General features: G+C 50.9%; 1 protein-coding gene across 1 annotated transcript in view; it reads left to right on the forward strand.

The window, feature by feature from the left end:
- CSMD2 (CUB and Sushi multiple domains 2) overlaps nt 1–25,348 on the forward strand; it is a gene marked incomplete at its 5' end in the record, with an annotated part of 593,570 nt that overhangs the window by 182,625 nt on the left and 385,597 nt on the right. Inside the window, 1 exon segment of the mRNA XM_080802687.1 lies at nt 13,827–14,021. Within this exon segment, the coding sequence (XP_080658813.1) occupies nt 13,827–14,021 (195 nt within the window).

The following is a 25,348-nucleotide window of genomic DNA, read 5'->3' on the forward strand; positions in this document are numbered from 1 at the left end:
TTGAGGGCAGGGAGGCTACTCCCCGATAGAGCCCCAGCACCACCACTGGTTGCATGAGGGAAGGAATGAACCAGCAGCCCCTGTAAGCCAGCATGTCTCCTGAGCCACAGGCAGTGTGGAGTGACAGATCTACGTGACATGGCTTTGGGGGTGGGGCAGAGAGAACCAGGCCTGTTCTGGAACCCTGCTCCAGCCCTGGAGATGCTGATAACAGACAGGCCAAAGGAAATGAGGGTGGGGAGGCCAGAGACCCAGCCCACGACAGGCAGGACCCACAGTGGGTCAAGTTCAGACACAGGACAAACCAGAAGGAGAGTTTGGAATCATCAGGTGTCCGGAAAAACTCCCGAGGCTCTGGGAAGAGGTGTGACCCCAGGCAGGAGCCAGAATGGAGAACTTGTCTCTCTTTGAGAAACAGTCCCAGTGATAGAGTGATCAGGTCACTCCAGTTCTTTGGAGATACAGAGAGGGGTACAGGCTCTCTGGGGCCTCTCACCCCCCTCCTTCCCTGAGTGGGAGGGAGAACAGTACACAGGGATCTGGCTCCTTCTCTGAGCACAAGCCCTATGCTCTGGGACAGCTGTAGGCCAGGTCAGGAGATGACTGAGACTCCTTCATTTCTTTTTGGGAGGGGAGAGCTGGGAACGCCTAACTCTTGGACCCTCATTCCCTGGGGCTGGCAGCTGCCCGGCAAAGCTGTGTGTATCCACCACTGTCTTCTCCACTCCATCTCCCTCTGTCCCCAGCCTCAGCAGGCTCTCCCACGTAGACACACATATGCCTCCCGTGTCCCAGCACACACCCACACGTGATGTACATATGCAAATTTGATATCTACATCTACAGTCTACAGCTCTGTCCACACTTGAAACACCAGCACGTGAGCGTACTTGCATACACTAGAGAGACATGGTGTTCTTGCTCACACACACACACACACACACACACACACACACACACACACGGTGCTGGAGGAAATACAAGGAGTTCGGTGTTGCTAGGACATTGGATGTGAGTGGAGACAGTGCTAAGGTTAGAGGCAGGGGTGGGGCCAGATCTCAGCACGTGAGTGATGGGAAGACACGAAAGGGCTTTCGGAGGGAAGCAGTGTGATCTTGTTAGCTCTTTAGAGAATGGGTTGGACTGGGGCAAGTCTAAAGACAGAACAGGGAGGACGGGACTGTCTCCAAGTCCCTGAGAAGAAGGCCAGGTGGGGAGGGGGGTGGCCCTGAGGCATTAGCAAGGGGGTGGGGAGGAGGGACAGAGAGGAGAGAGGAAAGGAAGCCAACACTAGAGACTGATGCGAGAGGTTTTGGCGAGGGTGGCTGGAGGGAGTCTGCCCCGGGGGACAGGTGGGTTTGAGGTAAGGACAGGAGTTCATTTGGTCCGTATGCAGCCGGAAGCATGTGTATGACTTCCCCGTGGAGAAGCCTGATGGTAGGCAGACCTTGGGCCTGGAGTCAGGAGGAAGGTGGGACTGGCTGCCTGGGACTTTGCAGATAGCTGAGGAGTCAGCAACAGAAGGGACAGCTGCGTGCTCCTGGCCATGTGCCACTGCCTCTACCTGGAATGTCCTTCCTTTGCTGCCAAGACCATACCTAATGCCTCTTCCAGGAAACTTCTCCGAATTATTCCTTCCCATCATCCCTGAGGCTGTGTGGCACTGGCTGGGGCAGCCGAGTGCAGCCAGGATGAGGGGTGGAGAGGGGCCGAGTGGGGCCAAGTGAGGCAGGGTCCTGGGCCTGTGTCTGTCCCCTGCCGGCTCCCTGCGTCGTCTGCATTTCCCTAGCCACTTTGGGGCTGAGTAGACTGCTCAGAAACTGTTCTGATTAGGCTGGGGGAGGCCTTTTGGACCAGCAGCAGAAGAGAAGCAGGCGAAGCAGGCCCTGCTTGGCTCCGTAGAGGTGCTGCGGGTCCAAGGGCTGCCACCTGCCTGGCAGAGGCCGGCTTCTCACGTTCCAGTTCCTGGGCCCCATCTGCTCCCTGCAGCTACTGTCCCAGCCTCTTCTCTCTCTCAGCTCTGGCTTCACCCACACCGCCCTGGCATCCTCTCCTGGGGAGCTCTTGGGACTTCTATTGAATCACATCCCCAATTTATTGAGCAATTACTATGTGCCAGACACTGAGATAAGTACTCCGTCTAGTTTATCTGACTTAATCCTCGCAGCGGCTCTCTGAGCCGGGTGCCATGACATCTCCCACTTTACGGGCCAGAACACCGAGGTGCCAGGAGGTGAAGTACCTTGCTCAGGAAATAGCAGGGCTGGGATTTGAACCCAGGCCATCCATCTCCAGGGTCCACTCTCCTCACTAGGGCACTCGGCTACCTGCTGTATATTCACTGTTAACCCATGGCCGGCGGCAGGGGCAGGGGTGGGGTGGGGGCTGAATTCCAACCCAGGTCTGCAGGACACTGGCCCCATTCTCTAGGCCATGGTGGTCCGTGCCAGCCTGACCCCAGCAGCCTCACTCTCTGCCTCAGAGCCCGTGGCCGAGGCCAGCAGCTGCCCGCCCCATGGTCACGGCTGGATCCACCTCCCCACCCCAGTCCTGCCTCCTGTTCTGGGCCTGGGTGATTGAGAGTGTCAACACGGGAGCCAGGCAGGCCCCTTGAGTGCGGGGATAGTGACACCGGCTTCCAAGACGTGCTCTGTTTGTAGAAAGAGACACCTGCCAGCAAGTGTTATTCACCCAGGAGAGGCATACGAAAGTGGATTGTCATTTTGAGATGTAATGTAGGTTGTTTATCCTGTGTGGGGGAAGATATGTTGTGCCTGCTGTCATATATGTAAATGCAAGAGCTATGTACAGGTGCCTTCTGGATGGGTCTGTTTTTATATATGCATGTTTGAGTATGAGAGAGAGAGCATGATAGAGCGTGTGTGTGTGTGTGTGTGTGTGTGTGTGTGTGTAAGGGAGAGCGTTTGAGTGACAGGTTTGTGCCTGTGTGATGTGTAAGAGATGTGGGTTCCCCGAGTAAGGAACTAGTCCAGGACAGAGACGATTCTGCCACCTGGCTCTTGATCCTGGAGGACCCAGGTGGGTGGTCTCCACTTGTACAGGGGGCTCCACGAAGCCTTTGGACTTTGGGATGCATGTAAAGTTAGACCTCAGAAGCAGTCAGAAAGCTTGGGGCTGCTGATGGAAGGAGTGAAGAAGGCTCACAGACTTCCCGTGGGCCCTCACACACACAGCGTTTCTGTGTCTTAGAGTTGCTATATCCACCATCCTGCATACCTGCAGAAGGTCTGGGAAATAAGGGAGTGACAGTGGCTGGACGCCTCCCTTCTCTGTTCCTCTATGGGCCCCTCTGTCAAATTCTTTTTAGAAAGAGGGCAGCCAAGGGGTCTAGAGCCTTTGGAATATTGTGCTTCTCCCAGTGGGATACAAGCCTGAGTGTCTCTTGCCTTAAGAAGAGAGATGGCCGTGAGGCATGCTGGGGCTTCCAGGCCCTGGACAGGGAGCCAAGTGCAGGAAATGGGGACCCTGGGGCTCCCTTGTCCACAGGCTGGCACTGGCACATGGCGGATTCCCATGGGCATCCCAAGGGGTGCTTGTGCTCAAAGCATTTCCCTGCTAGCCAGCAGGGTATTGGGGGCTTAAGACCCAGACTTGGGGGAGGGAGGTTTTGCAAAGCTTGGGGGAAGTTCAAGGGAAAGTAAGATTAAGTATATAGCTTACTGAAACAGCCCCAGCAGGAGAAGGATGACTTCCCATATGGGCATCCTCACCCAGGGTTACAAGTTCCAGCCGTAGGGCAAGACACCCTGCCAAGCCAGGTCAGGCCTCCCCCTCTTTAAGCTCCTTTGCCAAGACTGGTTCAGGATCCATGACTTCCTGCCTGCCGCTGGGCAGGGGTGAGGGCCCAGGATGGCTTGCCCTAGGCAGAATCCTTGGGAAGTCCTAGCCTACTGGGCCAAGGGTCATTCTGCCCCAGCCAAACAGAAAACATACCCCACTATAAAAGGCATCAGATGAAAGAAAAAATCCTATGCCTTTGCCATTTTATAGCATATACCGAGCTCAACAGGAAGTAATAAGTTCACTTCTTTGATAGGAATTGATCCCATTCCATAAAGCTCCTGACCAGTGGAGCCTGGGAAACCTCAGGCCATCCCAGCTTCCAGAAAAACACAAGTTTGGATATGCCAAAGGGGAATTATGTTTTTTTAAAAATTCATGTTAACCGGGAAAGTTCTATGTAATTGTCAACTATCATCACTAGTTTTCTCTTATGGTGGTGATGGTTAATAATGTCAATCAAGCAACTGAGGTTTACCTTATCCTAGGATCTAGCAATTCCCAAAGCGTATTCTGTAGAATGATTCTGGAGTTACTAGGTGATTCTGAGGGAAGAAAATGGGGAGCGGGGGAAAGGAGGAGAGATCCTGTAGTTAAATTTTTGGAGATTCTGTTTTAAGTAAGGTTCAACAGGTTTCTCGCCTGAAGAACCTCTTGGGTAAACTCGTGAGCATTGGTTTCTGCTAGAAGAGGGAGTTTCTGGAGTATTTTTAAAAATTACTTGACCCACTGAACGCTTTTCTCACGGAGTGTATTTCTCATTTTTGTATGGAGCATACATCGGGAAACATTTCGAGGCTCCGTTCTGCAGCTAATCACATTTATCCCCAAATTGCGTATTTAGCTGTTCTAACAGTATTTTTGCAGCATTTCCCCAAAAGGCATCAATGATTCTCCATGCATTCTCTGTTCAGACAAGCTGGAGAATCCCTGTGCTCAGCTGTGGGGGGAGGGGTACCGGGAGGCTGAGTGGGGGAGCAGCAGGGTCTGGGGCTGCAGAGGTCAACAGAGGCTGCCTCATGGAGGACCTTGTGCCAACCTAAAGCTACTCATCAGAAGGGCTGAGGCTTGCCACCGGCTCTTAAAACAGGAAAGGGACATGCTGGTGCATAAGAACAGGAGCTGGAGCTTCACTTAGGAGTTGGCTGGGGGGAGGAGTGGGTGGCCCAGCCCATTGCTCCCCTGTAACCCTGCAGAGGATCCTCAAACTCATGAAAGCCCCACCCTGGAAGGCTCTGAACTTCCCCCTCCACAGCCTCTCTTTTTGTTCAGTGCTGTGTTTCCTAAAAGCAGGGTTACCTCTCTCCTTTTCTTCTTCCTCTTTTTCCTCGGAGAGATCCCTCGTGCCTCAAGAAGCTGAAGTCATTGATGCAGAAGTGACTCCCCTCTGGGCCAGGGTTGCTAGAATCGACAAATTAAAATAATTTGTTAAATTTGAATCTCAAATAACAATTTTTTAGTGTAAGTATATCCCAGATGTCACATGGGATATACTTATGCTAAAAACCCCTATTTGTGTTTCTCTGAAATTCGAATTTAACTGGGCATCCTTTGTTTTAACCTTTGTTTTAACCAGCAACTCTATTCAGGAACCTAGGATGTCGCCTTTTTGGTGCTGCTTCTAAAGAATGGCTAGTAAAAACGAGGAGGCCACGGGGTCTTGTGGTTACAAAATGTCAAGGAAAATTCTATGCTGACAGCCCCACCGTGGCTGCTCGTGGGAGCGTGGATGCCTACACAGCCCTAGCTCGTTATGGTGGGGAGATAGGGCCAACGAGGCTCTGCCTGGTTGTGGGTGGGGGTTGCCCTAGGTCTGGCAGAGAGAGAGGGACAGTGTAGGGACACAGAGCACTGCCTCCATGCTGGGAAAACAGCCTTGAAGCTGGAGAGATCAAGGTTACCACCTGATGAAGGAGACAGCGCTGTGGTCAAGTGACTTGATTTTCAAGCCCTGATCCCAACCAGGAGTGTGACACTGGGTCCGAGTTAGCCCCCAAAAGGAGACCTCCATGGTACCTGTCAGGGGAAAATGAAGTAGAGGAGCCCAGATAAAGTGCTGAGTGGAAGGTCTGGCTCATATTAGACATCCAAATGCTAACAGTTACTGTCATTACAACTGACCCTTTGACTCCTTTCCCCATAGTGAGGCTCACGAATGCCAATCTAAGGAGGAGTGTGAGGACTAAGAGAAGTACCATCCTAACAGGAAGAAGTGGAGTTTGAACATAGGCAAGCCCTTCCCCGCAGCCAGCACAGCACCCCCTGTTTTCAGGGCCAAACTGAGGGGGAAAGAAAATGAGACTTCCCTCGCAGTCCTTGGAGGGCTTACTGCCTGCGTTTGTCTGGTCCAGTTCCTGCTGGTTGCCTCTGTCCAGGACTCCTGCCTGCCTGGCTCACTTTTCTCCCAGCCCCTGCCCGTCTTTGATGCCCAGCAAAAAATACTGTACACCTGAGCTAAGTGCCTAACTGAATCGACTGTAGTCCAGGGCTGCCAGACGGTGGCTCGTGGACTGGCTGCCTGTGTTCTCAGTAAAGTTTTATTGGAACATGTGTTGTCTGTGGATGCTTCTGCACTACAGTGGAAAAGTTGAATCACTGAGACAGAGACCATAAGGCAAGGCCCAAAATATTTGCTATCTGGTCCTTTACAGAACACAGTTTGCCAACCCTGCACTAGTTTATTGCCATATATATATATATATGTATATGCTAATATATAATGCATATTTTTCTTTTTTAATTTTTTTTTTGTTTTTTTTTTTTTTGAATTTTTTTTTTTATTTGCTTATTTGACAGACAGATCACAAGTAGGCAGAGAGGCAGGCAGAGAGAGAGGAGGAAGCAGGCTCCCTGCTGAGCAGAGAGCCCGATGTGGGGCTCGATCCCAGGACGCTGGGATCATGACCTGAGCCGAAGGCAGAGGCTTAAACCACTGAGCCACCCAGGTGCCCCTATAATGCATATTTTTATATTTATATAATATACATTATATATATGTACATACATAAAATTCATTTAATACATTCCAATCAGGAACCCTCTTCCTGCCAGGCATTAAGTGAAACACGAGATAAATACAGAATAAGTCATTTCTGCCCCTCAGGGGAGTCCAGCGATGAACACAGACACCTAAAGAAATCCTGAGAAGCAGGCTTAGCTCCGTTTGGAAAGCAGGGTGTCATACTGGACGGCTGAATGAGTCGCAGTGTTGTGTGACAAGTGCAGGAATGGATATGCAGCTCAAATTCCAAAGTTATTCTGTAAGTGGGACCCCAAAGCTCCAATCAGGTAAAATGTGGGTTGTGAGGTCACAAAATGACGAGATGACAAGAGGGGCCTGTGAAGTTCACGGGTGGGGAGTTCCAGAAATCTGGGAGCCGATCGCCAATGACATTACGCGTGAATTGACCTTCTATCCCAATGTGTTCTCCTGGGATCTTCCAGTTTCTACCAGACACAAAGGGCATCAAGGAAGGTGTCACAGAGAAAGTGACATTGAAGTGTGGCTTTGAAGGATGAGTAGGAGTTTTCCAGATGGAACATTTGGGAGAAGAGTAAGACCTGCTTGGGGAGCCTGTGGTTTAGAAGAGCCCTAGTGGAGGGGATGAGATTGGGGGAGCAGGAAGTAAAGGAGAAGTTGTCAGCCGGGGTCACCTCATGGAAGGATGGGGCCGCACGAGTGTAAGCTTTGATTTATCCTAACAGCGATGGGAAAGCTCTTCAGATTTTCTTCTTCTTTCCTTTTATTTATGTTTATTCATCTTTCAAAACATTATTTATTCTTTAGTTAATCATGCAAAAGAGCAGCGGACCCGCAAGGACTGCTGTGCCTGGGTGGCAGGGAAGCCGCTTTTGGCACGTGCATGTCTGATGGGGTGAACGAAGCAGGGCTGTGGTAAATGAGCCCTTCTAGAAAGTTCACTCTGTCATCCGTGGGGACAGTGCCTCGGAGGGGGCAACACCAGCAACGAGGAGATCAGAGTGGGGTGTGGGAGTCCAGGGGAGGGGTGAGGGGGACTATCAAAGGAGATCCGAGGCTAGGGCAAGTGTGATTTATGGAGTGCAGCCCAGTCCAGGGGAGAGGTCAGCCTTGCTGCCCCCGGAAGTCAAAGTCCGGTCACAAGAGAGACCCCGGGGATTGAACAGTTCACAGCTCAGAGAGATAACCCCACGGGGTTAATGGGATAGCTGACACGAAATAGGTTGCCGTGAGTGGTTGTCAATCCCATCTCTGCTTTGCAGACCCCAGGACGAGCCCAGACTCTGCCTCTGAAATTCTGAGTCAGGAAGTTGTGGGACAGGCATTAGTAGCTTTATAGAATTCCCCACATGCCCCTGATGCAGAAGGCGGCAAAAACTGCACACCTGAGCCAAGCAAGCATGCTCACCGAGGGGAGTTTATACCCGGCACTGGTCCGGAAGAGGCATGACAGGACAGGGCCCTGTGAACCAGGGCGGGGAGGCAGTGTACCCCATCAGAGGCCCTGGTGCTCCCTGTATTTGTTTGACAGGTGGCAGGAAATGTACGGGGTCAAGTGAGGGGCTGACTTGCCTGGTGGACACCCCAGGACATCCTCCAGGGAAAATGAGGGTGAAGACACTATGAGGAGGGTTCGGGATACACGCGCCACCCCATGGTGGAGTGACTCGAGGTGGGGTGGTCAAGTGCAAGCAGAACCTAGTGCAGCTGCAAAGTAGGGTTTCAGCAGCCCGGCACTGCCTTGGAAACCCACCCTTACCCCCCAAGGAGCCATCTGGCCTTGAGTAAATGCCCCAGCCTCTGGCAGGCATGCTTCTCTCCACAAGGAAGGATAATGGCATCTCTGGCAATGGGTTGTTGGAAGGATTAAATAAGATCATTAAGTCATTTGATAAGTTTTTATCAAAGTATTATTATACACGAGGTGGAATGTTCTAGGAATTGGTACACAGAAGTGAACAAAATAGACTAAAACCTGTCTGTCTTTATGGAGCTTACCTTGTAGCAGGGTGAGATGAAGAATAGCAAATGTATCTAACATATAATATGTCAGATGGGAGGAGTGGAAGTGGAGGCAGCAAGTGGAGACAATTCTTTGGGGACGGAAATATATACAAAGCACTTGGCACTGGGGCTAGCACGTAGTAAGTGTGCAATAAATTATGTTTACAAGGCCAAACAGCTAAAAGTAAGGGAGTTATAAAGAATAACTTTATAAAATTAAAGGTCATGTGTGTGATGCACAAGTACCTAGCTCGGAGTAGTTACTTGGAAGAGAAAGGTTTTTATTCCTCCCTCTCCTGACCATGCCCACTACCCCTCACTGTCACACACACACACAAACACACACACACACACACCCCCAAACACCATCTCCTCTTTCCATGTTGAGGGTTGTGGGAAATGTAATCCTTCCCTCTGAATCCTTTTTCCCAGCCATCTTGCCACTTAGTATCAACCGTCTGGCCATGGAGATGAAACAAGTTGCTTGATGGGAGATAAGAAATCAAAACATACGGAGGGTGCTTGTCCAGAGAGCATAAATGACTCTTCATTATAATATGGGAACTAAAGTCTCAAATTAAAAATAAAAGAAGGCACGATGTAGCTTTTGCTACACTCCAACCACAGAGGAGATTCATTGTCATACAATCACTGAGAATATTATGTTGATTGGCAAGAACCAGGCTTTGAAGAAGGGACAAAACTCCCCACAGCTAATCTACAATGGAATTGTTCAATGTCAGGCACAGCTTTAATAATATTGTTCTGAGGTACGTTGGATGTAAATATCCCACTCTTCATTTTGTAAGCAATCAAAGGGAGGTTTTATAGACGGGGGAGCATGAACAGCTAAAATAGCTGTGCCAAAAAACACACGGGCAAAATCAAAAAAATCAAAGAATGCCACACCTCAAAAGGCTTGCTTTGTGGCTTCTCTCCGATCTCCTCTGTCCAGCAAGTTGCACATCAGACACATTACAAAAGCCCTCGCTTTAAATGTTGCCCTTGACATTATTTAAAAAAAAACACAAGGTTAGTAAGTCAGACTGGAGGGAAACAAAAAAAAACACAGACCATTAAATCTGGACAATCAGGTAATCACCCTTCATCTTGTCGCAGCGCCTACAATGATGGAGGGAGGGAGGGAACTCTGGTTGATTAAACACCTACAGTGTGCTGGGTGCTTTCTCTGTTGGAACTAGTATCATAGTCCAATTAAGAGTGCTGAACAATGGAGCCAGAAAGACTGAGATTCACAACCTAGCTCTGCCACTTTCTAGCTCTGTAGCCTGGAGGAAGTTGCCGAAACTCTCTGTGCCTCAGTTTTTTCCTCTGTAAAATGCGGATAACAGGTATCCCACTGGATTGTTTTTAGGATTAAGTAAAATTAATTTGTAGCCCGGGGCCTAAAACCTACCCGTTACTCAATAGTGGATATTATAGAGCTAATTTTACTTAATGTGCACAACAGTGCTGCTACATGTTGAACGGTGTCCCCAAAAAGATATATTGAAGTTGTAACCCCCAGTAGCTGTGAATCTGACCTTACTGGAAGTAGGATCTTTGCTGATGATGAAGTTCAAATGAGCCCATTAGTGTGTGTCTTAATCCCAATCCAAAATGATTAGTGTCCCTATAAAAAGGTGAAATTTACATACAGAGACACAGAGAAATAATGCCACTTGATAGGGGATGGGAGTGGTGTGCCTTTAAGCCAAGGAATGCTAAAGATTGCCAGAAAGCCACCAAAAACTAGGAAGAGACAAGAAAAGTTTCCCTTACAAGTTTCAAAAGGATGTGTTCCTGCTGACACCTTGATTTTGGACTTATAAACCTGCATATTATGAGACAATAAGTATCTGTTGTTGTTTTTTTTTTCAGCCACCCAGTTTGTGGTACATTATTACAGCCTTAGAAAACTAATACAATACCCACCATGGGAAGAAACAGTATCCTTATTTTCAGATGAAGAATTGAAGGCCAGAGGCAACAATTCTAGCTTAAGATCACTCAGTTAGTGGTTGTGTTGAGATCTGGAAGCCACACCTCTCTGAGCCCAACATCTGCCTCCATCTCTGGCCACTATGAGGCCCCTTAGGAGCAGAGCTCAAGATTTAAAAAAGGAGGTGGCATTGGGACTGAGCCCCCATTCATCACACCCAAGTCCCAGCCCAGGTGCCAGGTCAGAGTGGCCTGATTATGAACAGCTCATTAAGTAAAGAGCAGTGAGTGTTTGAGAGTGACTTTTTAAAAAGAATCGACTTTTATTTATAGTGACGTTCCAGTCATTAATTTCGAAGGAAGAAAGCCCAAAGCAGAAGCAGGTTCATTAAAAATTTGACATTAGTAATTTAATTAAATTGGGTCTTTGCAACTCGTTGCCGAAAATGAAACGTTAGTTCTACACCGGTTCTCAGCCCATTTCCCCTGGTTTGCGCCCTCCCCTCACCTTAGCTTGCTTTCTTCTCCAAATGTTTACCTGACCCGCCCCTCCACCTCCCAACACTCACAAACACACACACATCACAGTCACTGCCTTCTCTGCAAGCCAGCAGTGTGAGCTCATGGGAAACGTCAAGGAAGCCAATAGTGTGGGACGGTAGGAAACGCCAAGATAGCCAGCAGCGTGGGATCATGTGAAATTCCAAGATGGCCAGTAGTGTGGGATCATGGGAAATTCTGAGGTAGACAGTAGTGTGGGGTCATGGGAAACGCTAAGGTAGCCAGCAGCATGGGATAATGGGAAGTTCCAAGGTGGCCAGCAGTGTGACATCATGGGAAATGCTAAGCTGGGCCGGTGGGCAGGGTGATAGAGGTAATCCCTTCATCTGAGTCATCACACCCTTAGAGATAGAGCACGTGCATGGAGAGCTCTTCAGTCTTTAAGATAACTCACAAAAACATCAGCCTCTCGAGGGCTGGGACCCTCCTTGTCTAGTTCACTGCTAATTCCCAGCATAGTAGGCCCACAATAAATTTGTATTACATGAAGGAATTAATTGTATTGCATGAATTAATTCCTTCATGTAATACAAATTTATTGTGGGCCTACATGAATGAGTAACTTCCCCAAACAACTAATTAATGAACACAGAATTAAGTCCCTGCAAGTGCCAGACCTTGTGTTAGGGCTCCCAGGATATACCTATGGGCCAGACCAGGCCCCTGCCCTTGGGGTCCTAGGACTCAGTGGAATCGTGCAGCAACCATTTTCTGAGCACCTACTATGTGTCAGGCACTGTGTCAGCCAGCCATGCATCATTTATTGTCGGTAACCCCCTCCACCACTAGGTAGTGTTCTCCTTTCTCAGTTGAGGAAATCAAGGCTTAGAGAGGTCACATGAGTCAAGGCCACAGAATAAGACAGAGAACAGTACCTGGTTGCAGAACTAGATCAAGGTGATTCCAAAGTCTGCCACTTCTCTCTACACCATGCTTTCTCTTCCTGGAAGGGGAGAATAGGAAAAGGGAGGGAAAGCCTTCTTTCTGAGGGTTCTAAGATCATCAGTGTTGGTAGAGAGGGTCCTGGAAGACGGCAGTGTGGTCAGGAAGAGGGTATGGCCAGGGCCCGGGAAACCCTCTAGGATTCAGGGTGGCCTGAACTCTCCACTTCTTCGTCCTTACTCCTCATCCGGGCCACCATGGCCCTCTTATTTCAGGCTTCTTGAGCCCCTAGGTTGTCTCTGGCCTCGGGCCATTTGTGCATGATATTTCCTTTTCCAGGGACACTCTTTAGCCTGGCTAATTCTTACTAATCTCTCAGGATTCAGCATAGATGTCACCTCTTCCAGGAAGCCATCTCAGACTGCCCTAGACTGGGTTTGGTCCCCTGCCTGGTCTCTATCCTATCAGAACATTTAACATACCTTTAATTGTGCACATCTCTCATGAAGTGTGCTCGGATTCACATGTGTCATATTCACGTGTCTGCCAGGCTCTCTCCTAAGCACTTTGCATATCTTTGCTAATTTAATTTTCCCAAATACCCATTGAGGGAGGAAAGTACTGTTGTGATCCCTGTCTTGCAAATGAGGAGGCTGGAGCACAGGGGACTTAAGAGACTTGCTTGGGGTCCCAGAGGTAGTAAGCCATCTGTCCAAGATGCATACCCAAGTTCTTGCGTCTGTACTCCCCACCACCCTGTTCTACAGCCTCTCAGTGATGCCTCAGTGAGCCATCGCTAGGTGATGGATGTATACTTGGATGGTGCTTTGGACATGTCTGTGAGCCCTTGTCACTGCCCTATGGGGACATCTTGAATGAGTAGGAGGTCTGACCTTCAGGGCACAGACAGTTCTAACTCTGGGGAGATAGGCAGAGGGTTGGGGGAGCAGGATTGGGTTGAACAAGTGACTCAGGCAGAGGAGCTGCTCCCACCCTCCCTGGAGATTGGCTGATACCCTCCCCAATTTCCTCAGGATAATGAGAGCCCACTCGTAGCTGGCTGTGATGGCTTTGGCTTGGGTCACACCCTGTACATTGTAATCCCCAGCTCCCCCTTTAAGTGGGTCATTCGGATCTGAACTCAGGTTCTTGTCTTCCCACTTCACTGCCTGTTCCAACACTAACAGCCCCTTCAACTCTCCCTAACCTGCTGGGCCAAAGGGCCCCTCCGGCTGCCGGGACAGACACACATGAAAGGAGGGACGCTGGGTTTAATGAGCACCTACTCCACGCCATGCTCTGCACCCCTTCCCTGGTTGTGAGGAGTGTGGAGTGTGAAATCAGGGCAACCAAACCCAAGAGATTAAAGTGATTTTTCCCTGGAGAATCTCGAGTGATGGGACTGACATAAGCCATATCCATGGCTGTGCGGGAGAAAAGGCAGGAAACCTGGATGTCCGGTCATAATCCGCAAGTGTGGCTCCTCCTTAACGCAGGGCCACCATGAGTATTCAGAGACTAGGCAGCCTCGAGACGGCCTGCCCATCTACCTGGGAAATGAGACCCGGGGAGGTGACTTGTCCGGGCAGGCGCTGCGTGGAAATGGGCTTTGTGGCTGAAGCCTCGCTCACCGGTGATGTGTCTCCCTCTCTCACAGTGCTCCCCAGTCACACGTGTGGGAACCCCGGGCGGCTGCCCAACGGCATCCAGCAGGGCTCAACCTTCAACCTCGGGGACAAGGTCCGCTACAGCTGCAACCCCGGCTTCTTCCTGGAGGGCCACGCCGTGCTCACCTGCCACGCTGGCTCCGAGAACAGCGCCACGTGGGACTTCCCCCTGCCCTCCTGCAGAGGTAGGCGGCGCCAGAGAGGTTCTGAGGGGTGGGCAGTAACCGGAGGGGGATGCTGGAGCTTCTAGTGGGACCTGGTCTTTGGGGGGGAGGGGAAGCTACACCGTCCACTCCAGGCGTGTCGGGGGTGCCGGCTATGGGGAACGCATGTCTGGAGACCGCCGAGAGTTCTAGGGTCTCCAACTATTCCAGAGGCCTCTCAGCCTCACTGACTTTCCAGCCCTCAGGTGTTCCTCTCCTCGATCCCTTTCCCCCACATCAACAAACTTATTATTTTTTTTTTAAGATTTTATTTATTTGACAGAGAGATGGCAGGAGAGGGGATACATGCCAGGGGGAGGGGGGAGGGGGAAGCAGGCTCCCTGGGATCATGACCTAAGCCAAAGGCAGATGCTTAATGACTGAGCCACCCAGGCACCCCAACAAATTTATTTTTAGCCTATCTGCCCCCCTGTCTAGAAGAAACATGGTTTCTTTTTGTTACGGAATATCTGTGTGCAAGGGTTTTCCCCAGCTGCTTCTCTTCCTTCCAACCACCCTGGCCATTCTGCTTTTCCCTCACCTATAAATTTCCTATAAATTCAGCTTCTTTCCCTGTTTCAGGGAGTCCTCCTCTCAGCCTCCAAACATGCTCAAAACCTCTTTACCCCAACAGCCCTCCCACCCCCGAAACCCACTGCCTCAGCCTCCTGGCTAAGGTGACCAACTTATCCTGGTTTTCTTGGGATTTTCCCATTTTTAGCTCTGAAATTCCCTCATCCTGGAAACACCCTTAGCCCCAGGCAAAGCAGGATGATGGCTGACCCTCTTCCCAGCCTATTTCTTATTGGCCCTCCAGTCCGTAATAACTGAGTTTACTGCTAGGCTAATTTCCCATGCCTCTAATCTGATGATAAAAATAACACATGATCATTTTTAAATGATCTTAGAAAACTCAGAGAAAGAGTAAAGAAGAAACATAATTTACTCATTTTAACAATGATTTTTGTGTATTTCCTTCCTATCTTCTAATCCATACTGCATTATGCATATATTATGAACATGTGTATAATTGAGATTATTGTGCATGTAAATTTTTTAAGGCACCTTTTAAAAGCTGTGACATTGTACTGTAGTGTTTCCCCAGGCCACCAGAAATGCCTGGCATCTTGAAAGCTCCATCAAGCCTTGTCTCTGCCCACCCCCATCCCCACCAACCTCCCACTTACTCCTCTGCAGACCGGCCTTTGGCCCCAATATTCTGCATCATGTTGTCGAATCAGATGGGAATTGTTTTGGCCCTTATATTTCTTGACCTCTCAACAGCCTTTTGCACTTCTGACCACTCTTTTCTTCTCAAAACTCTCATCTTTAAATTGTGCAAATCCCAGAACACTCCACTATAGGTCTGGCGCGGGGGGGATTGTTTCAAGGAGTTGAAAAGTGATTGGAACACACAGCTCTCCTTGGGTTCAAGTTTTGCCTTTCTCTTGGAGGCAGCTTTTCTGTAAATACTGTCCAAAGACTAGCTTGGGGAGATGGGCTCCCCCTTCCCGCCATATGCGCACACCCTTTGTACTATCTGCACCAGGGGTGGAAAATCCTTGGCATATATGTCTCTTCCCTTGTTCCCACGCCAGTGGCAGACATAACTAATTGATCACAGCACCCTTTCTTGAGCCCACACACAGCTATGAATTCCTCCCCAACAGACAAGCCACAACCAGTCGGCATGAGTCGCCACCTGACCCCATGTTTGTTTACTCCTCCACGACCATGTTGGTCCTTCTTGGTGGAACCCAAGGAAACGAGAGTCTCCCTCCTTACCTTCCTAAGGGCTCCTCTCAGGCCCCGTTTCTAACTTGGGATGTGCCTCTCATCACATGCTTGCTATCAGGAATGACCAAACCCATCAGGGGAGACCTTGGCCCCTCCACACAGGTGTGTGACCCTGTGGACCAAACAAGACCTAAAACTGCTGTCTCCACTCCTCTTAGAGAATCCCTACCCATCCCCGGCCTAGAGGATATCCCAGCTGAACACTCTGACCTTCCCCAGAAAGGTGTCAGAGTTGTGGCATGATACTAGAATATGAAACCAGGTAGTATATGAAATCAAGTATTTAAGTTGTGAAACAAGACCCACCCTTCTCCTTCCTCTTACAGCACTCTAAATGCCATGCTCTTTCAAGATGGAACTAGAAAACAATGGTAGCCCAAGTGTGAGAGGCAGCCGGGCTGTCCACCCCCCACCCCAGTCCTGCGCCATATAACCCACATCAGCACCCACCCTGATAGGGTAGAAATCCTCTTCTCTGATCCTCATCAGCTTGAGCCTCCTCTGAACCTGGATCTCACATGCCCCGTCTCCCTGGGTTCTACTCTTCGAGCTGAGGTCGGGAACTTGGCCCATTGGTCTTTAGTCTCTCCCTGTCCCCAGGGGAAAAATAAAACAAAACAAAAAGCAGAACCCACTAACAAAGGTGTTTGCACACAGGGCAGCTCTTTGTTGAAGGTGTTGATGGCAACAAAGGGAGTTTGCGGCTCAGCAATGCAAATGGCCGAGAATGACAGTCTGAGTCATCAGGAACCTCCAAAGCTTTCGGCCCTGTTCTCTGGAAGCTTGTCCTTGGCTTCTGTCTTGGCAGGCTCAGGCTCCCCTGGGGCTGTGCATCACACCCTCTCTTCTTTCTCCATCCTCCTTCATTCGGCCCCTCTTGACTTTGGCCCTGCAGGGGAAATTGCGTTGACCGCTTAGGCACAAGAGCCCCGTTGCCTCTTGGCTTTGCCATCTCCTTCCAGGCTAACGGGTCCCTTCCCAGGGTGGTATTGTCCTGAACAGAGCCACCTCCCTAGAAACTTGGCTGGCTGTGAAGTGCCTTTTTTATTAATCCACGAGTAAGAGATGAGTGCTGAAGGCTGTCGCCTGGAGGTCTTCTTTGGTTGGGTGGGCTCACGGCCCCCCAGTCTCGAGCCTGCATGTCTGGGTGTGGGAGCAGGGCTGGGGGGGTGGCGTGGGCTGGGGTGATGGTGCTTCCCCAGTACTCACACCCCAGCAGTGGTTCATGGGCACGGGGGCCTTTCTGGGGCACGACTCTTTCCCTGTCCTCTCTCCTTCCTCTTTTGGCCTCTCAGATGATGACGATCTTCCCCGCCTCTCCCCAGCCTTTCCTTTAATCCCAAAGGGCCTAGCATGGCCTCACCTCTAGGGACATCTTGCATCTCTTGGGATTTCTCATCCACTACATGCCTTCTCATTGTCACTTGGAGATGACTCTCCAGTGTCTGTCTCTAAGCCTACTCTATCCCACGTTGCAGGCCCCCATGGGTATCAGACTCTACCAAACCTTTCCCCAGTGTGTGCCTCCAATGGGGCACATCCGAAATCTAATTCTTTCTGTCTTCCCAAACCTACTGTTTGTGTGCCTCCTGCAGCTCAGTGAAGTGTCACCATCCAGGGTAACCAAGCCAGACACCCCAGTGGCATCTTACAGCCCTCGCCATCCTTGCCCCCGACACCATCAGCCACCATGTCCTGTTGCATCTCTCTGCACCTGTCCTCGCCTCCAAGCCTCTGCCCCTGCTCAGGGGCTCTGGCTAGGGACAGTCCGGACTGCCTCACATCCCATCTCACCTGTCCCACTGCAGAACAGTCCTCCCAGGTCCCCCACCCTGCCCCAACATGACCCAATCCATTCTCCACTGCTGGAGTGACCTTCTAAGCCACAGATCTGACAGAATCACTTGTTACTTAGAAAGCAGTCAGTGGCTCTTCCTCCCCGATGGGGTCAAGTTCGGATTCTTTAGCATGGACAAGACCCTTCCAGAAAGAGTCCTACCTAGGCTGATCTTTCTAAGTCTTTTCTCAGTAGCTTCTAATTTTGCTACACCAGAGAAGGTCCTCTTCTGGAACACACCAGGGAAGCCAGCCAAGGATGTCAAGTGTGGCTTCCAGAAAGGCTTCGAGTCCCGGAGGCTCCCTGGTGTCTTCAGGGGCTGAGATGTGTCTCCACTCATGACTGGGGGAGGACAGATGGTTCTCCCACTCTCTGAGTCCCAGTGCCTCCCCCATTCTGTGGGCTTCAGGTCCATTTCTGGTTCCTAGTTCACCATAAGCTGCAAGAACAGTCTGAGACGTGTCCTCAATAATGCCAGTGATTTTCCAAGCTGCACCTCCTCGGGAGGCCAAGCCGTACAGGAGCTGAGGGGGTTGGTTCATCAGGCGTCCCACGATGCCAAGAGTCGTGGTCACGCCAGAGCTAACGGTTTGTACTCAGGAAGGATTAAAGCCTTTGGCCTTTTTTCCTCTCGTGTAGAACTCTCAAGGGCTGGCATCTATGAGTGGATAAACTTCATCCACTGGGCAGTGGTCCGTAAATATTTGCTGAATGAGCGGATGGCTGGATGGGTCTAATTCACCACCAGAACCGTGTAGGCATACAAGCCTGAAAAGCAAATTGCTGGCCTGGGTTAACCCACCTGCCCAGCAGTGCTGAGTGATGCAGAGTCTGAGGCCAAGGCTTCCTGGAGCAGGCTGGAGGGCCAGAAATGCCACATGCCTAGCTGAAAGGTAGACTCAGCCTAGGGACGTAGCCCAAACTAAGGGGGAGTGAGGACCCACTAGGATATTAGGGGACAGAACAGGTGCAAGGCTGACCTCCAAGGAGGCCCATCCCAAGGCTGCTGGCCCTCTGAGTCTTGGTCTAGCTGGCAAAGGGAAAGAGGCAGGGCCTGTGACCTCCCTTTGCTTTGTGTCCCTCTGGGCACCTTGTCAAAGGCAGAGGTCTCTGGGAGGCTCTGAGCTTTGTGGAACCTCTTTGAATCACAAGACGGAAGACCATGTCGGTTTCAGCAAATGGCCTCTGAATTGGGATGGGCATGGGCCCTGGAGCAAAGAAGGCTACCTGGGGAAGGAATGGGGTTCAAATGTGCTGGGGGCTGGGGGACAGGTGAAGAGAAGCATCTAGAGCAAGTGATGCTTGGCCTCTGAGGTTCAAGCCAAACACTGCCAGCTGTCCCCTGACTCGGGGAAGGGAGCATTGGTCTGCGGAAGCTTGGGCTGCAATTGTCCAGCTGCATTCCTGATTTTCTAGCCCCAGGGAGAGGGATCTGGGGAAGATGAGACAGAGGCAGTGTGCTATGGAAAGAGCATGGAGTCAGAAGGGTCCAAGTCAGCCCTAGCCATCCTGTGCCAGCTCAGAGCTGCAGGTCACAGGAGTGCTGCTAAGCCTCCTCGCATTTTCATGTGGAGAACACGAGCAGTGGGCTTAGTCGCTTACTCATTCGTTCACTCTGGATTCAGCAACTTCATGAGGGCCTACCGCGTGCTGGACAGTTAGTAACTCAATCCTTATCTATCGACTGCCGATTTTTGTTGGACATTTGTTATTCTAGATACAGAGAATTCCCATGATGAAAAGTCAGACCAGGCGCCATGAGATCATGGAGTATTTATTTGATTTTAGCAGCTGGGAGGCAGAACACAGATAAAAATCAAATGCACAAATTTCAGATCACGAGGAAAATGAAGCGGATCATGATAAGAGGGCTACTCGAGATGGAGCCCTCAAGAGCGGTCCCCTCTGAGCAGATGATATCTGAATTACTATGTGAAGACCCTGGGAAGGGCATTCACAGCAAAAGGAACAGCAGGTGCAAAGGCCCCGAGGCAGGAGAGAGTTTGACACGTTGCAGAAAGAGAAACCAGGCCTGTGTGGCAAAGTAGAATGGGGGAAAGGAGTTGGGGGAGAGGAGTTGCTGTGATGAAGTAGGACAAGATGTTGGAGTGTGGTTCTAAGTTCAGAAAGGAGCCAGGGAAGAATTTTAAACACAGGTGTGGTGCAGCTGAACTTAATTTTTCCAAAGTTCACCCTGAGAGCTAGAATGAGAGGAACTATAGCCGGCAAGAGGTGCAGCAAGGAGGACCAGTCAGGAGGCAGCTACAATAGGCAAGCAGGCTAGAGACTCTGCCTCTGGGTCCCAGGTGACCATGGGAGAGATGGAGGGACCGTGGTATGGTGGCACAGCCAACAGCCCTGCTGATGGATTGCATGTAGGTACGGATGGAACAGAGGGTCAAGGTTGACTCCTAAGCTCGAGAGCTGGCAGGCTGGGGGTGTCGATACCCAAGATGGGGATGACTAGCACAGGGAGTTGGAAGCATATGCCCTGAGGGGGATCAAGAGAGCTTATTTCATCCAGATAAAGTCTGAGATGCCGATGAGACATCTGGCAGGGAGGGAGATTTTAACTCTGTAGCTCGGGAAGTTCTGAGCTAGGAAAAGATGGGGGGAGGGATACGAGACCCTATGTTGGCACCATGGGTGGCAGAGAGGGTCTGAGAACTGCACGCTGGGCCCCTTTATGCTGATCACACTACATGACATGCAGAAAGTACCAAATATCATGCCAACCAATGTGGACCTTGAGTGATTCTGGAATGCACCATGGCTTCCAGATACTGTTCCTAACCACAGGGTTCTTCTCCTCCCGTTAGGGTCACCAGTCCTTCTCCAATCACCTTTGCCATCACTGTTACTATAGCAGAACCTCCCAGAATGTGTTCTGGAGTCCAGTCACCTGGATTCAAATCCTGGCCTTGCCATGCCTACCCACTAGCTGAGCAACCTTGAGCTAGTTACTCTACCTCTCTGTGCCTTGGTTTGCTCACCTGTAAATAATACCAACAACAGTGTGTAACTCACAAGGGGGAAGCAGGGTTCCAGTTGATCAACACTGCGTGTGCGGCAGAGGGCCTTATTCGTAGCGCTGACCCAGGGAGAGTGAGCTGCTGTGATTCGCGAACTGCCACCACACTACAGGCTGGCGTTCAGGGAGCTCCCCCTGTCCTCTAGGCCCTGCTCTGCCTCCTGCAAGCCTCAGCGAATCCCCACAGGAGCCCCAGGAGGTCAGAGCTTGCTCTCCCCTGGTGCACATGAGGGAACTGAGGTGCTGAGAGGTGAGGCACCTTGCCTGCCATCACACGGCTCAAGGGCAGTGGACCCAGGATTCTAGCCGAGGCCACGCATCTACCAGCCATGATCTTGACCTCCACTGTCGGCTGCAGACAAGGACAATGGCCTGTGATGCCTGGCAGGAGACTCGTGGTGACATTGTTGCTTTCAGAGCTCCAGCTTGGTGGCTCAGGGCCTGAGAGCTTGATCCTCTCCCAGGGGCATCCCCTGATGGGTCCACTAGGCCAGGCACTGCCCAGTCTCCTGTGTTCCCCCAGGACCTTCCTCTCTAGACTGTCCCAGGAGCTCCAGCAGAGAAGCCTCAGGGAAGGGGCCCAAGGTGGTTCTGCTGGGCAGATGTCGCTTCGGTGGGAGGCAGGAGGAGCCAGCATCTGTGGGGGCTGCTTCTGCTCTTTAGGGGAAGCCTGACCCAAGACTCACCCGCCTCCACCCCAGTACGGGAGCTGGCCTGCACTTTGCAGGAAGCTCAAAGCCCCCACCTCGGGCCACTCAGGCAGAGGGGAGGAGGAGCGGGAGGAGCTTCTCATACTCGGAAAAACCCCTCTCCAGGGCCTACTGTTTCCAGGGGCTCCTCTAGCCCATGTCCGGTGCAGCATTGGAAATAGGTGCGTAAGGGCATGGCTCTGGAGTCAGAGTGATCTGGGTTCAAGTCTGACTCTAACAGTTAGTAGCCATGTGACTGTGGGCAAGTTTCAAAAACCACTGAGTCATTGGGGCGCCTAGGTGGCTCAGTTGTTGGGCATCTGCCTTTGGCTCAGGTCAGAATCCCAGGGTCCCAGGATCGAGCCCCACAGGGGCTCCCTGCTCTCAGGGATACTGCTTCTCCCTCTCCCTCTCCCTCTACCTGCCGTTCTGCCTGCTTGTTCTCTCTCTCTCTCTCTCTTTCTTTCTGTCAAATAAATAAATGAATAAATCTTAAAAACAAAACAAACAAAAAAACACTGAGTCAGGGTGCCTGGGTAGCTCAGTTGGTTAAGCGTCTCCCTTCAGTTCAGGTTGTGATCCCAGGGTCGTGGGATCGAGCCCCACATAAGGGCTCCCTACTCAGTGGGGAGACTTCTCCCACTGCCTGCCACTCCCCTGGCACATGCTCTCTCTGTCTAAGTAAATAAATAATTAAATAAATAAATAAGATCTTTTAAAAATAAATAAAAACTACTGAGCCTCAGTTTCCTTATCTGTAAAATGTAGATGATATCATACCTATCTCTTCAAGCAGTTTGAGGATTAAACAAAAAAGTATCAGCAAAGCATTTAGCACAATGCCTGGCCTATACTCGAAGCTCAACAGAGTTACGTAACTGAATACCGTGTCCCGCCTGTATTCTTCTCCCCAGAAGGATGCCTTGGGGGACCATATCCATGGATGGCATCCGACGTTGGGGAGGAGCAGAAATACCGATGCTCTCGGGCAACTGCAATTTCTTAATTTCAAGAAAGGGTATCTTTGATCAAGCCAAGGATAAAGGGGCAGAACCCTGAACCCCCAGAAGAGGTGACTGACAAGGCTGAGCAGGTCCCTGGAGCCCCTGGGGCCCCTGAGCCATACAGCACAAGGAAAAGGGGGGGGGGCATCGAGGCTTTGGGGAATTCACACCCTGGCTACTGCCTCACACTTGAGTTGTCGGGTGGCAGCTTCTCCCCCAGCGCCGATGGGGATTTTTGTTGCCTCAGAGACAGAGTAGCCTGAGGAATGAGGACATGGATAGAAGCCCAGAGCTAAGTGTCCCCAAACTTGCAGGCGTCCAGGATTTGGCACTGGCAATGTCCTGAAATGTAAGGAAGGGAGGAGTAGGATGGTTCCCCCATCCCTGCCTGAAATTTGTGAATCACTGGAGAGTTAACAGACATCCAAGGGGGCCGAGGGGTAGTTCTCTCAAATTATAGTTAATTGAAGAAATTTCGGTGGAGCTTTAAGTCGATCATAAATAAAGTCATAAACTTGGAAGGGCAATGCTCGGCATCACACACCTGCACCTTGGAATATACACGGCTTAATGGCAGAGCAGAATGCCCATTACCAGAGAAGGAGAAAGTATAAATTAATATTTTAGGACTGTGGTGTCAGCTGAAGGTTATATTTTATGGCTCTGAGGTTATAAACATGAAATATGATGCCTTGTTTCAAGGCAGAGGAAATCTCCAAACAACTTCTAGAGCATCTTCAATCAAAGCCGGATGTTCAGGAACCAGGGGGTTGGAGGAGCCTGCGAAGCATGGCCCACTCAAATGGGAAAGGGGCCACCTTCAAAGTGGACTGGCAGCTCTGGGCAGAGGGCCTCGAGCTCTCCAGTGTTTAGTCCCAGCACAGTCTAGAAATCACTGACTAAGGTTAGGAGCTTTGAAGATCTCAGGATGGCTTACCAGACTGCTTTCAAGCAGGGCATGTGGTGTCTTGACAGAGGCCACAGTCCTGGTGCCAGAGAGACTCAGCTGGAATCCTAACTGGCCACCCACTGTGTGACCTTAGGGAAGTTGCTTAACCTCTATGAGCTTCAGCGTCCTGTTTCATTTCATTGTTCAACAGCTGTTTACTGAGGGCCTACCAAATGCCAGAAGTGATAGGTGTTAGGGGCATTTTCATTTCCTCAGAGCTGAGTAGCCCTGAGGTTCCACTGAGCTCCATTAAAACCCTTGCTGGATGTCAACAGTCCTTTCTCCTTCCCAGGAAGAGAGTCTTGCTACTGAAATTCTGGGTCCAGAGGCAAAGGTGTGTTGTTCTAAAAGACATTTCTTCTGAGTGAAACTTACAACTCACATCAAGGACAAACCTCCCAAAGCCCCAGCCTCGTGGCATAAGGCTCTTAGCCAGGGCGATGAGGGGCTGCACACCACATAGCCACAGTGACCCAGCAGCCACCTGCCCAGCCTCGCTGCCCACAGACACAGCCCCTGCCCTCGTGGAGTGTACAGTCTAGACATTAAGTAAATGACATAACCCATCAATGAATTTGGGAAAATGATTCATTATGGGAAAGTATGTGCGGTCTAAAAGCATAAGATGGGGGGAAGGGGTTTCTGTATCTGGAAAGATCCTTGAGGAAGTGACACTTAGACCAGGACCTAGAGGCTGAGGAGGGGCCATCCAGTCCCCACGAGGTGGGGAAGCAGGTTCCAGAAAGAGTAACTGGCACTTTCCAGGTCCTGGAGCAGGGAGATGCTTGGTACATCAGAAGAGCTGGGAGGAGGCCAGAGTGGCGGTAGGAGGTAGTCGGGAAACACTGGTATGAAGCAAGGCCCTGTACATCTTTATAAGCCATAGAATGGTGTACTCTATCATGAGTGACAGTGGGAGTTACTGAAAGTTCTTATAGAAATGAGGCGCATCCTGTGTTTCCAGGATGGCTCAGGCTTCCGTGTAAAGAATAATGGGCTGGAGCAGGAGGGGTGTTCGGAGACCAGGAGGGAAGCCTCATGGCTGTGGGCTTGGACGATCACATGGCTTCACATGGAGCAGGTGCAGGGCAGATGGGGAACCCAGTCAAGAGCTACTTACAGGGAGGAATGGGATTTGGTCTCCGGCTGGGTGTGGCATGTGGGAGAGGTCACCGATGGCCCTAGCCACCTGACATAAAGCCCTGGGTAGGTAGCACTAACACTCTCTGGGAAGGAAATGCTGGAAGGTCAGGTTCAGTGGGAGGAGAGCACGATGATGGTCTTGGTTGGGTTGAGGTAGTGAACAGCGTAGGATATCTGGTTGGGTTTCTAAGACTAGAATCACACGGAGGCCGCAGAGTCACCGTCTTCTCCCCTGACCTGCTCCCCTCTGGCATGGCCATGGCCAGCTGATGCTCCTCACACTGCTTCCTCATCCCAGCCCCGCACTCGGGGTCCCCCTCCTCCCTGACCGCTCTTCCTTTCAGGTGCCTTCGCTTCTGCCTGCTGGTCATTAAATGTTGCTCTTCCCCGGCCTTCTTTACTCCTGTGGAGCCACAGTTTCTCTTTGTCCCACTGACTCCCAGCCTCGTAGGCCCCCTGGGCTCAGGGTCTCTGTGAGCACTGCCACCCGTTTACCCTCAGCAGCTCAGACTCAGCACGGGAGTGCCGAGGGCCATCACTGTCCCGCTGAGCTGCTTCTCTTCTGGGGCTCCCATTTACCCAGACAGCGTCATAATGCTGCCCTGTTAGAAACCTCCACCTTCTCTTTCCCTCCTCCTCCCCTTCGCTGGCCACTCCCAGGTGGAGACCGTGTCCTCTCACTTCTCCCCTGCCTGGCTCCTGAATCCTTCTGTTCCTTCTCTTTCTCCCGCTGCCACTGCCCCTCACTGAGGCTTTGATGATTAGAACAACCTCTTCATGCTAAGAGTTGGCATTTATAAATAGGCTCATTCTCTTGAACTAGACCTTGACCCTGTAGAATGATATTAATGAGGATAGT

This window comes from Martes martes (assembly GCF_963455335.1).
Source record: "Martes martes genome assembly, chromosome: 4".
In the NCBI taxonomy this organism is placed as follows: domain Eukaryota; kingdom Metazoa; phylum Chordata; class Mammalia; order Carnivora; family Mustelidae; genus Martes; species Martes martes.